The sequence below is a fragment of the Salvelinus namaycush genome, chromosome 25, assembly GCF_016432855.1.
Source record: "Salvelinus namaycush isolate Seneca chromosome 25, SaNama_1.0, whole genome shotgun sequence".
NCBI lineage: Eukaryota > Metazoa > Chordata > Actinopteri > Salmoniformes > Salmonidae > Salvelinus > Salvelinus namaycush.
This window is the reverse complement of record NC_052331.1, coordinates 6,108,265-6,124,196: the sequence shown is the minus strand read 5'-3', so window position 1 is coordinate 6,124,196 and position 15,932 is coordinate 6,108,265. Positions and strand designations below refer to the sequence as shown.

General features: G+C 40.1%; 1 protein-coding gene across 1 annotated transcript; it reads left to right on the top strand.

Moving 5' to 3' along the window:
* The first annotated feature begins 500 nt into the window (after positions 1–500).
* Positions 501–11,420, top strand: LOC120020565 (gastrula zinc finger protein XlCGF17.1-like). The gene is made up of 3 exons (XM_038964271.1): positions 501–691; positions 10,323–11,153; positions 11,413–11,420. Exons 1-3 carry the CDS (start codon positions 604–606, stop codon positions 11,418–11,420), a joined length of 927 nt encoding a protein of 308 aa, XP_038820199.1. The 5' UTR covers positions 501–603.
* The last annotated feature ends 4,512 nt before the right edge of the window (positions 11,421–15,932 follow it).

The window sequence follows — 15,932 nt, the reverse complement described above, 5'->3', positions numbered from 1 at the left end:
GAAAAAAAGTTTTCCCTCCTCAACTGCATTTACTCACTCCAGACAGCAGATGGCGATATGTGTCTTTCAGGCGATGTTTCTAGTGTGACGTATAATCTAGTGGACGGAACGCCTCTTCAACAACTGCAGCCACCTCGGTAGCTCGCTAGCCAACAAAGTCGGAACATTCAAGTTCTTTAGACAATTTCGTGGTTTATTTGCCACTATGATTTAAACATACTTATGTGGGAACAGCTAGCTACCCCATTTAATTTAATATTTACGTTGTAAGTCAACTAGCTGGCTGGTTAAGTTAGCACTCGTCTAGTCGCTAATGCTAACTAACTATTATCTCCGACCATGAGTTCACTAAGCTACTCTCCTCCTGCTAAAGACGAGGCGGTCTGCTGGACGGAGAAAGAAGCTCTCGTGAAAGAGGAGGACGAAGAGGTGGCTATTACAATACAAAAACAAGTAGAGGGTGAGGCTGTTACAGTGAAAGAAGAAGAGAAAGACGCCTTCAGAGTGAAAGAGGAGGAGGAGGATGTTACAGTGAAAGAAGAGGAAGAAGATGCAGTTTTTGGAGTGGAGGATGAAGTGAAAGAAGATGAAGACGTTTTTGGAATGAAGGATGAAGAGGGGGAGATTACTGTCACATTAGAGGAGGACGAAGAAGAGAAGACTGGAGATCTGATTAACACCAGTAAATACAGTGAGTACTCTCTTAACAGGGACACAAACTCTGCAGTTGTTGAACACATGTTTGATTTTTAAAACGGCATTCTACACTTTAATATGTTTTTGCACTGTAGGAATTGTTCATGACTTCCTCCAGTGATTTTTAAACTTTTCTTGTTGAAAAGTGATATATAAATACAGTAAAGTATAAACACACTAAAGGGAAACAAATAAATGTTTTAAGCAAAATTTTGTTTTTTTAACAACTGCAAACTAGAAGGAGTGAGTGATGTCATAGTAAGGTATTCAAGGAGTTGGCTTGATGGGAAGTCGTGATGTCATCCAATAGGCGACTGATCTTCATGTGAATTTTCATTATTCTTTTTAAAATCCTTCATGTTCTGTCAAGTTGGTTGTTGATCTAGAAATCCATTTTCAAGTCTTGCCATAGACTTTCAAGACGATTTAAGTCCAAACTGTAACTAGGCCACTCAGGAACATTCAATGTCATCTTGGTAAGCTCCTCCAGTGTAGATTTGGCCTTGTGGTTTAGGTTATTTTCCTGTTCGTACAGTTTCTTGTTTTCAAATCTCTGAAATGTACTCTACCTATGTAACATTTAGTGGCTCCTTATATTACGCTGGGAAAACTGTTTTCATTGGCACAGATCCTAAATAATTTCAGAGTTCACAAAATTAAATGGTTCAAACCTAGAGTCACCTTTATTGACAACATCCAAATGGATACTGTCATTAATGTGGTTCTTCAATAATTACACATAATTCTTAATACTGTAGCTATTTAGTTAGTCACATGTTCAACTATCATCAGCTGATCCAGGAAATCATTTTCTGAATGCCAGTCAAATGACAAACATCACGACATGCAACAACAACCAAAGTGCTTCTTCATTCATTACTCATGTAAAGACAGTTATGCCGTGCTCCATGTTGGATCCAACATCCCTAACAAATTGGTGTTTATAATGTGTTATTGTCTGCTTGATTTACAGTAGGGTCTCGTTTGTCTGTTTGGACACAGAGATACTTAGCTCATAATGTGTAGAGAACTGTTCCTTGATGGATTGGCTATTGTACAACACACAGAGTTATTTTCCTTCATTCAGGACATTTAGAATGACAACCCATTACAGAGTAGCCTAGTGGGATTATTCACAAAATTATCTGGTGATCAGGTTATGAAATATCATGACAAAGACATTTTAGTTTCCATGTTTCACCTGAAATATTAAATGATATATAGTCCTCGGTCTATTTTGTTGTTAGGTGAAGTTATGTGTCCTACAGTAGGTCTATGTTATTGTTAGGTGAAGTTATGGATCCTACAGTAGGTCTATGTTGTTGTTAGGTGAGGTTATGTGTCCTACAGTCGGTCTATGTTATTGTTAGGTGAAGTTATGGGTCCTACAGTAGGTCTATGTTATTGTTAGGTGAAGTTATGGGTCCTACAGTAGGTCCATGTTGTTGTTAGTTGAAGTTATGGATCCTACAGTAGGTCTATGTTGTTGTTAGTTGAAGTTATGGATCCTACAGTAGGTCTATGTTGTTGTTAGTTGAAGTTATGGGTCCTACAGTAGGTCTATGTTATTGTTAGGTGAAGTTATCGGTCCTACAGTAGGTCTGTTATTGTTAGGCAAGTTATGGGTCCTACAGTAGGTCTATGTTGTTGTTAGTTGAAGTTATGGATCCTACAGTAGGCTATGTTGTTGTTAGTTGAAGTTATGGGTCCTACAGTAGGTCTATGTTATTGTTAGGTGAAGTTATCGGTCCTACAGTAGGTCTGTTATTGTTAGGCAAGTTATGGGTCCTACAGTAGGTCTATGTTGTTGTTAGTTGAAGTTATGGGCCAATTTGCGTACACTTAGTTTACAAACGCTCATTGACAGGCTAGTAGCAAAGCTAGCCGAAGAGCGTTTTACTGTTGGAAGTGTTTTTTTAAGTATAAAGCAGGACATTCAAACGAGCCTAACATTTATAATCCAATATAGTGTGAAATGTACTCATAAGCAACCTGGAAATGAAGGCTGTTTTTGCTGTCAGCCTATGAGAACTCCCCTAAATTCCCCCACTGTGGGGAATTAGTGAATAGACACAGAGCTTAATGTTTCCTTCACTAGCACCCCTGTCTTTCTCTGTAATTTTCAGAATACATTGTGAAAAACCAAAATCTTTGCACTCCATTTTTGCTCCAGGCAGATATACTTCATCCATAACTAGTGGTTTCCTCATTAGCAGATATACTACATCCATAACTAGTGGTTTCCTCATTACCAGATATACTACATTCTTAACTAGCGGTTTCCTCATGACCAGATATACTACATCCATAACTAGTGGTTTCCTCATTAGCAGGTATACTACATCCATAACTAGCGGTTTCCTCATTACCAGATATACTACATCCATAACTAGTGGTTACCTCATTAGCATGGAGGAGTTTCTACAACCAGATACAGTGCCTTGTGAAATTGTTCATCCCCCTTGGCATTTTTCCTATTTTGTTGCATTACAACCTGTAATTTAAATGGATTTTTATTTGGATTTCATGAAATGGACATACATAAAATAGTCCAAATTGGTGAAGTGAAATGAAAAAAATAACTTGTTTAAAAAAAGTCTAAACAATAAAAGTGGTGCGTGCGTATGTATTCACCCCTTTGCTATGAAGCCCCTAAATATGATCTGGTGAAACCAATTATCTTTAGAAGTCACATAATTAGTTAGATTGCACACAGGTTAACTTTATTTAAATGTCACATAATCTCGGTGTATATATACACCTGTTCTGAAAGTGCCCAGATTCTGCAACACCACTAAGCAAGGGGCACCACCAAGCAAGCGGCACTATGAAGACCAAGGAGCTCTCCAAACAGGTCAGGGACAAAGTTGTAGAGAAGTACAGATCAGGGTTGGGTTATAAAAAAATGTCAGGAACTTCCCACGGAGCACCATTCAATTCATTATTAAAAAATGGAAAGAATATAGCACCACAACAAACTTGCCAAGAAAGGGCCGCCCACCAAAACTCACGGACCAGGCAAGGAGGGCATTGATCAGAGAGGCAACAAAGAGACCAAAGATAACCCTGAAGGAGCTGCAAAGCTCCACAGCGGAGATTGGAGTATCTGTCCATAGGACCACTTTAAGCCGTACACTCCACAGAGCTGGGCTTTAAATAAGCAAACACGTTTGGTGTTCGCCAAAAGGCGTGTGGGAGACTACCCAAACATATGGAAGAAGGTACTCTGGTCAGATGAGACTAAAATTGAGCTTTTTGGCCATCAAGAAAACGCTATGTCTGGCGCAAACCCAACACCTCTCATCACCCAGAGAACACCATCCCCACAGTGAAGCATGGTGTTGGCAGCATCATGCTGTGGGGATGTTTTTCATCTGCAGGTACTGGGAAACTGGTCAGAATTGAAGGAATGATGGGTGGTGCTAAATACAGGGAAATTCTTAACTTCTTATGGCTGCAATCCCGTTAACGGGATCGATATGACAACAGCCAGTGAAAGTGCAGGGCGCCAAATTCAAACAACAGAAACCTCATAATTAAAATTCCTCAAACATACAAGTATCTTATACCATTTTAAAGGTAATCTTGTTAATCCCACCACAGTGTCCGATTTCAAAAAGGATTTACGGCGAAAGCATACCAAACGATTATGTTAGGTCAGTACATAGCCACAGAAAAACACAGCCATTTTTCCAGCCAAAGAGAGGAGTAACAAAAAGCAGAAATAGAGATAAAATGAATCACTAACCTTTGATGATCTTAATCAGATGACACTCATAGGACTTCATGTTACACAATACATGTATGTTTTGTTCGGTAAAGTTTATATTAATATAAAAAAAATCTCAGTATACATTGGCGCGTTATGTTCAGTAGTTCCAAATACATCCGGTGATTTTGCAGATAATATTACGTTGATCAAAGATCAAGTGTTATACATGGATTTTTAGATCCACTTCTCCTTAACTTCTTTATGATAGGGGGCAGCATTTTCATTTTTGGATGAATTGCAGTCTGTAGAACGTGGAATGAAGTCTGTAGTGTGATGTGGGGCCGGATGGGAGGTGTTTCAGTCATTGGTCTGGCAGAATGCCAGTTCCTGGTCACGCGCTTTCCTCACGATATCGCCTTGCGTTCCATAACTTCTACAGACATGAAGGAATGCTCCGGTTGGAACGTTATTGGATATATATGATAACAACATCCTGAAGATTGATTCTCTACTTAGTTTGACCAGTTTATTCGACCTGTTATATAACTTTTTGACGTTTTCGTCCAAGTTTGCCTGCATCTGCGCGAGCGTTTGGACATGTGCACTAAACATGCTAGCAAAAGTAGCTACTTAGACATAAGTAATGGACATTATCGAACAAAACAACGATTTATTGTGGAACTAGGATTCCTGGGAGTGCATTCTGATAAAGATGATCAAAGGTAAGGGAATATTTATGATGTCATTTCGTATTTCTGTTGACTCCAACATGGCGGAGAAATGTTGTTTTTATCTGAGCGCCGTCTCAGATTATTGCATGGTGTGCTTTTTACGTAAAGATTTTTTGAAATCTGACACAGCGGTTGCATTAAGAACAAGTGTATCTTTAATTATATGTAAAACATGTATCTTTCATCAAAGTTTATGATGAGTATTTCTGTTATTTGACGTGGCTCTCTGCAATTTCTCCAGATATTTTGGAGGCATTTCTGAACATGGCGCCAATGTAAACCGAGATTTGTGGATATAAATATGCACATTATCGAACAAAACATACATGTATTGTGTAACATGATGTCCTATGAGTGTCATCTGATGAAGATCATCAAAGGTTAGTGATTAATTTTATCTCTATTTCTGCTTTTTGTGACTACTATCTTTTGCTGGGAAAATGGCTGTGTTTTTCTGTGGCTATGTACTGAGCTAACATAATTGTTTGGTGTGCTTTCCCCGTAAATCCTTTTTGAAAGCAGACATGTTGGCTGGATTCACAACATGTGTAGCTTTAATTTGGTGTCTTTCATGTGTGATTTCATGAAAGATTGATTTTTATAGTAATATATTTGAATTTGGTGCGCTACATTTTTTCTGGCTTTTGGCCAAGTGGGACGCTACCGTCCCACATATCCCAGAGAAGTTAATGCAACCGCTGTGTCAGATTTCAAAAAAGCTCTACGGAAAAAGCAAACCATGCAATAATCTGAGGTCGGCACTCAGAGCCCAATCAAGACAAAAATATATCAGCCATATTGTGCAGTCAACAGAAGTCAGAAATAACATTATAAATATTCACTTACCATTCACTTACCTTTGATGCACTCCCAGGAATCCCAGTTCCACAATAAATGTTTGATTTGTTCGGTAATGTCCATCATTTATGTCCAAATAGCTACTTTTGTTAAACAAATCCAAAGTCACGAAGCGCGTTCACTAAAAGCAGACGAAATGTCAAAAAGTTCCGTAACAGTCAGTAGAAACATGTCAAACGATGTATTGAATCAATCGTTAGGATGTTTTTAACCTCTTGACGCTAGGGGTCATATTTTTTATATCTTTTTTTAAATAACGTTCCCAAGGTAAACTGACTATTTCTCAGGTCCAGATCGTAGAATATGCATATAATTTACAGATTAGGATAGAAAACACTCCAAAGTTTCCAAAACTGTCAAAATATTGTCTGTGAGTATAAAAAAACAGATTCTGCAGGCGAAAACCTGAGGAAATCTAACCCGGAAGTGTTTATTTTATTTTATCTGTGTTTCCTTGCCCGTCTTTCTTCCATTTAAAGGGGTATCAACCAGATTCCTTTTCCAATGGCTTCCTCAGGCTGTGACCAGGCTTTAGACATAGTTTCAGGCTTTTATTTTGAAAAATGAGCGAGATTTTTAAAAACTAGTCAGGTGTCCTTTGATTAGTTCCTGCGCGCGAGAGGGGTAGCTCTCCATTTTCTTTCTCTCTTTTATTGAATAGGTTACGGCCCGGTTGAAATATTATCGATTATGTTTGTTAAAAACAACCTGAGGATTGATTATAAAAAACATTTGACATGTTTCTACGAACATTACGGATACTTTTTGGAATTTTCGTCGAACGGAACGAGGCTTTGGTTTTCTGAACATAACGCGCAACCCAAATGGCGTTTTTTTTGTTATAAAAGTAATATTTATCGAACAAAAATAACATTTATTGTGTAACTGGGAGTCTCGTGAGTGCAAACATCCGAAGATTATCAAAGGTAAGCGATAAATTTTATTGCTTTTCTGACTTTCGTGACCATGCTAATTTGGGGCTAGCTGTTCTAGCATTGATTGATACACTCACAAAAGCTTGGATTGCTTTTGCTGCAAAGCATATTTTCACAATCTGACACGATAGGTGGATTAACAACAAGCTAAGCTGTGTTTTGGTATATTTCACTTGTGATTGCATGATTATAAATATTTTTTGTAATATTTTGCGCCCTGCAATTCAGCGGTTGTTTAGGAAAATGATCCCGCTAAAGGGATCCGTAGCGCAGAGAAGTTAACATAAATCTTCAATAATGTTCCAACCGGAGAATTCCTTTTTCTTCAGAAATGCGATAGAACAGAGCTGGCTCTCACATGAACGCGCATGGTCAGCGCATGTTCAGGTCATGGTAGACCTTACTCAATCCCATCTCTTTCGGCTCCGCTTCACTGTAGAAGCATCAGACAAGGTTCTAAAGACTGTTGACATCTAGTGGAAGCCTTAGGAAGTGCAAAATGACCCATATCCCACTATGTATTCGATAGGCGATGAGTTGAAAAACTACATACCTCAGATTTCCCACTTCCTGGTTGGATTTTTTCTCAGGTTTTTGCCTGCCATATGAGTTCTGTTATACTCACAGACATCATTCAAACAGTTTTAGAAACTTCAGAGTTTTCTATCCAAATATTCTAATAATATGCATACATTAGCAACTGGGACTGAGGAGCAGGCAGTTTACACTGGGCACCTCTGGGCACCTTTTCATCCAAGCTACTCAATACTGCCCCGCAGCCATTTTAAGGGAAACCTGTTTCAGTCTTCCAGAGGATTGAGACTGGGACGAAGGTTCACCTTCCAGCAGGACAATGACCTTAAGCATACTGCTAAAGCAACACTCGTGTTGTTTAAGGGGAAACATTTAAATGTCTTGGAATGGCCTAGTCAAAGCCCAGACCTAAATCTAATTGAGAATCTGTGGTATGACTTAAATATTGCTGTACACCAGCTGAACCCATCCAACTTGAAGAAGCTGGAGCAGTTTTGCTTTGAAGAATGGGCAAAAATCCCAGTGGCTAGATGTGCCAAGCTTATAGAGTCATACCCCAAGAGACTTTCTGATGTAATTGCTGCAAAAGGTGGCTTTACAAAGTATTGACCTTGGGGGGGTGAATAGTTATGCACGCTCAAGTTTTCTGTTTTTTTGTCTTATTGTTTGTTTCACAATAAAAAATATTTTGCATCTTCAAAGTGGTAGGCATGTTGTGTAAATCAAATGATACAACCCCCCCCCCCCCCCCCCAAAATCAATTTTAATTCCAGGTTGGAAAAAATTTGGAAAAATTTGGAAAAATGCCAAGGGGGGTGAATACTTTTGCAAGCCACTATATACAGTGGGGCAAAAAGGTATTTAGTCAGCCACCAATTGTGCAAGTTCTCCCACTTAAAAAGATGAGAGAGGCCTGTAATTTTCATCATAGGTACACTTCAACTATGACAGACAAAACGAGAAAAAAAAATCCAGAAAATCACATTGTAGGATTTTTTATGAATTTATTTGCAAATTATGGTGGAAAATAAGTATTTGGTCAATAACAAAAGTTTATCTCAATACCCTTTGTTGGCAATGACAGAGGTCAAACGTTTTCTGTAAGTCTTCACAAGGTTTTCACACACTGTTGCTGGTATTTTGGCCCATTCCTCCATGCAGATCTCCTCTAGAGCAGTGATGTTTTGGGGCTGTTGCTGGGCAACACGGACTTTCAACTCCCTCCAAAGATTTTCTATGGGGTTGAGATCTGGAGACTGGCTAGGCCACTCCAGGACCTTGAAATGCTTCTTACGAAGCCACTCCTTCGTTGCCCGGGCGGTGTGTTTGGGATCATTGTCATGCTGAAAGACCCAGCCACGTTTCATCTTCAATGCCCTTGCTGATGGAAGGAGGTTTTCACTCAAAATCTCACGATACATGGCCCCATTCATTCTTTCCTTTACACGGATCAGTCGTCCTGGTCCCTTTGCAGAAAAACAGCCCCAAAGCATGATGTTTCCACCCCCATGCTTCACAGTAGGTATGGTGTTCTTTGGATGCAACTCAGCATTCTTTGTCCTCCAAACACGACGAGTTGAGTTTTTACCAAAAAGTTCTATTTTGGTTTCATCTGACCATATGACATTCTCCCAATCTTCTTCTGGATCATCCAAATGCTCTCTAGCAAACTTCAGACGGGCCTGGACATGTACTGGCTTAAGCAGGGGGACATGTCTGCCACTGCAGGATTTGAGTCCCTGGCGGCGTAGTGTGTTACTGATGGTAGGCTTTGTTACTTTGGTCCCAGCTCTCTGCAGGTCATTCACTAGGTCCCCCCGTGTGGTTCTGGGATTTTTGCTCACCGTTCTTGTGATCATTTTGACCCCACGGGGTGAGATCTTGTGTGGAGCCCCAGATCGAGGGAGATTATCAGTGGTCTTGTATGTCTTCCATTTCCTAATAATTGCTCCCACAGTTGATTTTTTCAAACCAAGCTGCTTACCTATTGCAGATTCAGTCTTCCCAGCCTGGTGCACGTCTACAATTTTGTTTCTGGTGTCCTTTGACAGCTCTTTGGTCTTGGCCATAGTGGAGTTTGGAGTGTGACTGTTTGAGGTTGTGGACAGGTGTCTTTTATACTGATAACAAGTTCAAACAGGTGCCATTAATACAGGTAACGAGTGGAGGACAGAGGAGCCTCTTAAAGAATAAGTTACAGGTCTGTGAGAGCCAGAAATCTTGCTTGTTTGTAGGTGACCAAATACTTATTTTCCACCATAATTTGCAAATAAATTCATTAAAAATCCTACAATGTGATTTTCTGGATTTTTTTTTCTCATTTTGTCTGTCATAGTTGAAGTGTACCTATGATGAAAATTACAGGCCTCTCTCATCTTTTTAAGTGGGAGAACTTGCACAATTGGTGGCTGACTAAATACTTTTTTGCCCCACTGTACTACATTCATAACTAGTGGTTTCCTCATTAGCAGATATACTACATCCATAACTAGTGGTTTCCTCATTAGCATGGAGGAGTTTCTGCAACTAAATTGTGTGTGCATCGCCCTTGTGTGGCAATTTTAGCAAACACAGAAAGGGGCCTATATTGGTGACCAAAAGTTGCCTGGCACACTGCTTAGGGGTTCAGCAACTATAATAACTTATTTCTAGTCTACAATCATCGATGTTACTACTAATGTGAAAAAAAAATACAAAATATTGTTGCTCACTTGACTGTCGTAAGACAATTGTAACATTCATTACAGACGTCAATTGTTGTACAACATCATGGCTACGCTGTTGGCATCACCTTTTATAGTGGATTTCTGCTGTTGTAGGCCTTTAACCATCTGTCTGACTTTGTTGTTCACACAGGAGAGAGAAGTGACTATCGAGGATCCTCTGGGGAGCCTCAACAACCTCATGATGCTGACGAGGCAAAGAAAAGTCTCAAGAAACACCCGCGGAGACCCACAAGGAAGAAAACTCACTGCTGCTCTGACTGTGGGAAGAGTTTTGTTTCTTCAGGACATTTAAAATCACACCAGAGAACACACACGGGAGAGAAACCTTATAGTTGTGCTCAATGTGGGAAGAGATGCACTCAGTCAACAGACCTTAAAAAACATGAGAGAATACATACAGGAGATAAACCTTATAGCTGCTCTGACTGTGGAAAGAGTTTTGTTTTTTCAGGACAGTTAAAATCGCACCAGAGAACACACACGGGAGAGAAACCTTATAGCTGTGCTCAATGTGGGAAAAGATTCACTCAGTCAACAGACCTTAAAAAACATGATAGAATACATACAGGAGAGAAACCTTACAGCTGCTCTGACTGTGGACAGAGTTTTGTTTTTTCAGGACAGTTAAGATTACATCAGAGAATACACACAGGAGAGAATCCTTATAGATGTGCTCAATGTGGGAGGAGTTTTACTCAGTCAAGCAGCTTGATAGTACACCAGAGAACACACACAGGAGAGAAACCTCATAGCTGTGATCAATGTGCGAAGCGTTTTGTTTCATCTAGCACTCTGACTACACACCAGAGAACACACACGGGAGAGAAACCTTATAGCTGTAATCAATGTGGGAAGAGTTTTTCTCAGCCAAACGGCCTGATAGTTCACCAGCGAGTACACACAGGAGAGAAACCTCATAGCTGTGATCAATGTGACAAGAGATACTCTGATAAAAGATCTCTGATCAAACATTGGAAAATACATACATGAAGGAGTTGTTTCATGATATCAATGAATTAATGTCACAATGTAGAATGTAAATGTAAATGCATCACTCTAAAATGTAGCTGACTGTCTTCTGCAGGTTATCCTCTAATCAGTGAGGTAAAATATATCTCCCATTTCCATGTGTTTTTAAAAAAAGTTGTGTTATTTTCAACAGCACATACAACCTGATTTCCCCACTAATTGATATCAGTGATTTATTGTGATTTATGCAGCCAACTGACAATTTTTGGGTACAATTATATTGACATTGTTGCCCTGCTTTTAGAATATCAGGGTTCATTTTCAGATGTGCCAACCCAAATGTACTAGAGCATGACATTGGGGACTGGGCCCCGAACCAACAACATGCCTATCTAGTGAACCCTGAAAAGAGAGAGAAGCTCCGCAGTGAGGTGAAAAGTTACTACGGATATTGCAGGAGTTTCCTTTTGAAATCAGACATGTCCGTGGTAAGGGCAACTTGGTTGCTGATTGTCTCAAGGGTGGGAAGTCAAAAAGTTTCTTGTTTTGCGTTTAGGCAGTGAGTTGCCATGGATCACAATTTATTTCGACTGCACGTTTTTCCTGTATTGGAGATAAGTTTAGTTTGGGCTCGTTCCAAGGGGACGAGAGTTCTAGAAGCTAGTGAGTTTTAGGAAGACGAGAGTTCTAGAAACGAGTAGGGGAAAAACACTTTTTTTCTTGTTTTTAATTTTTGACAGCCAGTAGACGCCATGTTTATATTGGTGAAGGTGAAGCATTGTAGTTGATTATAATGTGAAATGGAAGTTGTTTTCTGTTGGTGGTAAGCATTCTCTTAAGGTGTTACAGTCTTTGGTTTTTCCCATTTATGTTTTGAGGTTTGGATTTTAGCATGTATAGCTCGTTAGCATGTCAGCACACGGATTGGAGTCACCTCGTTAGTCAGTATGTATTACACCTGTGCTGGCTTGTCCATCTCGTTAGTGGGAAGGTGTTTCACCTGAGCTGGTCCAGGTGCTATTTAAGAGTGTCTGGCCCAGTGCTCCAGTTGTCTTGATAGATGTGGCGAGTCAGCAACTTTAGATGCGCTACCGTTTTGGTTTGTTTCTTGTTTTTAAGTTTGTTGTGGGTTTTTCTTTTGTTTGCCGCTTCTTGTGCAGATTTAGTGGGTCTCATGATGGGGGACTTTTATGTCCCAGTTGTTGTTACTAGTCAACTTTCAGTGAACACTGAGAGCAAAAGTGCAAGATTATGTTATAATACTTTTATTGCATCAAATGGTTGTTTTATGCAACAGAATAGAGGGTTCTTATAACTATTGTGTCTGTGTTCTACTGACGATGGGCCTCTGGGAGATAACACTGACAGGAGATTTACAATGTCTTTTGAGTGATAAAACCTAAAGTGACCGCATTCCAGAGCATGAGTTAATGTTTCTGTTCTATATGGTATCAGGGAGAGATGACCCCAGGGCCAGACCCTGGTCTCTACACAAAGAGTACTGTTTTTACAGCAGATACTGTCTGCTGAGAATTATAACTATCTTTTATACAAATCTTAACCTTGTGACCCATTCTATACATCTGTTGTTTGTCATTTAGATTGAAAGGGGTGTATCTTGGCTGTAAAAGACCTTGGTACTTTTGTCTCAGGGCTCTCAATGAATCATCTGGGGGTGATTCATCGACCAGCCATCATTATCGTAGAGCACTCAATTGATTCACTTTATATGTGTACGTTGTATTGACCTGCTCCCTTATTATTAAGTGAATAAAGATTTAGTTTAAGTATAACTCTGACTTGTGTGATACGTTTGTCTCATTTGTTATTAAAGAAATTAACAACCACATTTGGCGATGGGGACGTGTATCTTGACTTGGTGACTGACGACCTGGGTCAATGACCTGGCTCCTGACGACCTGGGTAAATGGTGCACGAGGGATCCCTCTAACTTGGGATCTCAGGGAGACCACACTTCGGGAACGGAGCAGATGAACCCACCTTTGATCTGAGTGGATACCACAACTCAAACCTAGTTTAAAAAAAAGAATGTGAGCAAAACATGCAAAGTGTAGTTTTTAGAAAATCCTCGTAGGCTCTGAGTGTGTATTCCTGTGTGGAGGTGTAAAAGGGGCCCAGCCAGGAGGCTCTGAGGCTGAGTCAGCTATCTGTGAACTGGATGAAAACTAGAATCTGTGTTACTAGTTAAGACCATTTATGAGATACTGTAGTATAAGATAGTAAGGTGCACCTGTAATTGTTTTAAACCTGTAATTATTTTATACCTGAACCCAATTTTAGAAGTATTGAAAGATGTAAATGTATGAGTGTTATGTAATTTAGTAATCAATGTTCATAAATGTAAATTATCTTAATCGTTCTGTAACCCAGAGGTTGTAAAGTTCTGGTTTTAAATTAAACAGACAGAATTCCCAGCTCACAATTGATCAAATCCAAGTTTATTTGCGAAAATTCTCCCATGCATATCAAAAGATGTTCCTCTTATAACATTCTCTTAACCTACGCACATACATACACACTAACAGGAGAGCTATCCTATCTACTTTTCTACCATTCTCACCACAGTTTATTACCACTCAGCTGAAAGTTCCAGTCCCCCCCAGATACGGGAAACCTGGAGGGGCTCTCCCTGTCCTATCTTATCTCCCCAGAGTTATAGCTGGGTCGGTTTAAACATAGGTTAAGGAGTCTCTTTGCTTTCTTTCGGCACACACATACAGTGGGGAGAACAAGTATTTGATACACTGCCGATTTTGCAGGTTTTCCTACTTACAAAGCATGTAGAGGTCTGTAATTTTGATCATATGTACACTTCAACTGTGAGGGACGGAATCTAAAACAAAAATCCAGAAAATCACATTGTATGATTTTTAAGTAATTCATTTGCATTTTATTGCATGACATAAGTATTTGATCACCTACCAACCAGTAAGAATTCCGGCTCTCACAGACCTGTTAGTTTTTCTTTAAGAAGCCCTCTTGTTCTCCACTCATTACCTGTATTAACTGCACCTGTTTGAACTCGTTACCTGTATAAAAGACACCTGTCCACACACTCAATCAAACAGACTCCAACCGCTCCAGAATGGCCAAGACCAGAGAGCTGTGTAAGGACATCAGGGATAAAATTGTAGACCTGCACAAGGCTGGGATGGGCTACAGGACAATAGGCAAGCAGCTTGGTGAGAAGGCAACAACTGTTGGCGCAATTATTAGAAAATGGAAGAAGTTCAAAATGACGGTCAATCACCCTCGGTCTGGGGCTCCATGCAAGATCTCACCTCGTGGGGCATCAATGATCATGAGGAAGGTGAGGGATCAGCCCAGAACTACACGGCAGGACCTGGTCAATGACCTGAAGAGAGCTGGGACCACAGTCTCAAAGAAAACCATTCGTAACACACTACGCCGTCATGGATTAAAATCCTGCAGCGCACGCAAGGTCCCCCTGCTCAAGCCAGCGCATGTCCAAGCCCGTCTGAAGTTTGCCAATGACCATTTGGATGATCCAGAGGAGGAATGGGAGAAGGTCATGTGTTCTGATGTGACAAAAATATAGCTTTTTGGTCTAAACTCCACTCGCCGTGTTTGGAGGAAGAAGAAGGATGAGTACAACCCCAAGAACACCATCCCAACCGTGAAGCATGGAGGTGGAAACATCATTCTTTGGGGATGCTTTTCTGCAAAGGGGACAGGACGACTGCACCGTATTGAGGGGAGGATGGATGGGGCCATGAATCGCGAGATCTTGGCCAACAACCTCCTTCCCTCAGTAAGAGCATTGAAGATGGGTCGTGGCTGGGTCTTGCAGCATGACAGCGACCCGAAACACACAGCCAGGGCAACTAAGGAGTGGCTCCGTAAGAAGCATCTCAAGGTCCTGGAGTGGCCTAGCCAGTCTCCAGACCTGAACCCAATAGAAAATCTTTGGAGGGAGCTGAAAGTCCGTATTGCCCAGCGACAGCCCCGAAACCTGAATGATCTGGAGAAGGTCTGTATGGAGGAGTGGGCCAAAATCCCTGCTGCAGTGTGTGCAAACCTGGTCAAGAACTACAGGAAACGTATGATCTCTGTAATTGCAAACAAAGGTTTCTGTACCAAATATTAAGTTCTGCTTTTCTGATGTATCAAATACTTATGTCATGCAATAAAATGCAAATTAATTACTTAAAAATCATACAATGTGATTTTCTGGATTTTTGTTTTAGATTCCGTCTTTCACAGTTGAAGTGTACCTATGATAAAAATTACAGACCTCTACATGCTTTGTAAGTAGGAAAACCTGCAAAATCGGCAGTGTATCAAATACTTGTTCTCCCCACTGTACATTCCTCTCTTCCCCAATGGTTATCAGCTTTAATTACTCCTTGTCCATGCTACATAACCTCTAATCCTAATGGTTAAGTTTCCGGGTAGAATTATTTAATCATTTATCTTAAACCTTGATCAAATATTTTAACAATCCACCCTTAATGACTAAATAATTCATACTGACATATCACCCACTATATGAAAACAGTAAAGTTATACAAGAATAAACCAAACCAATACATGTATTTACATTCGATTCCTCATAAATTACTGTTCTGCGCCTATATCCAATTATAATTCTTCCATTTTCAGGATTTTCATCATAATCTTCAAGAAAGGAACAGCCTTTAACTAAACATTGAAAACAGTCTCATCTAACACTGGCTCTTCGTAATTAAAAGACACAGAGCCTTTTCCTAGGCCTGGAAGTCTGTATTCT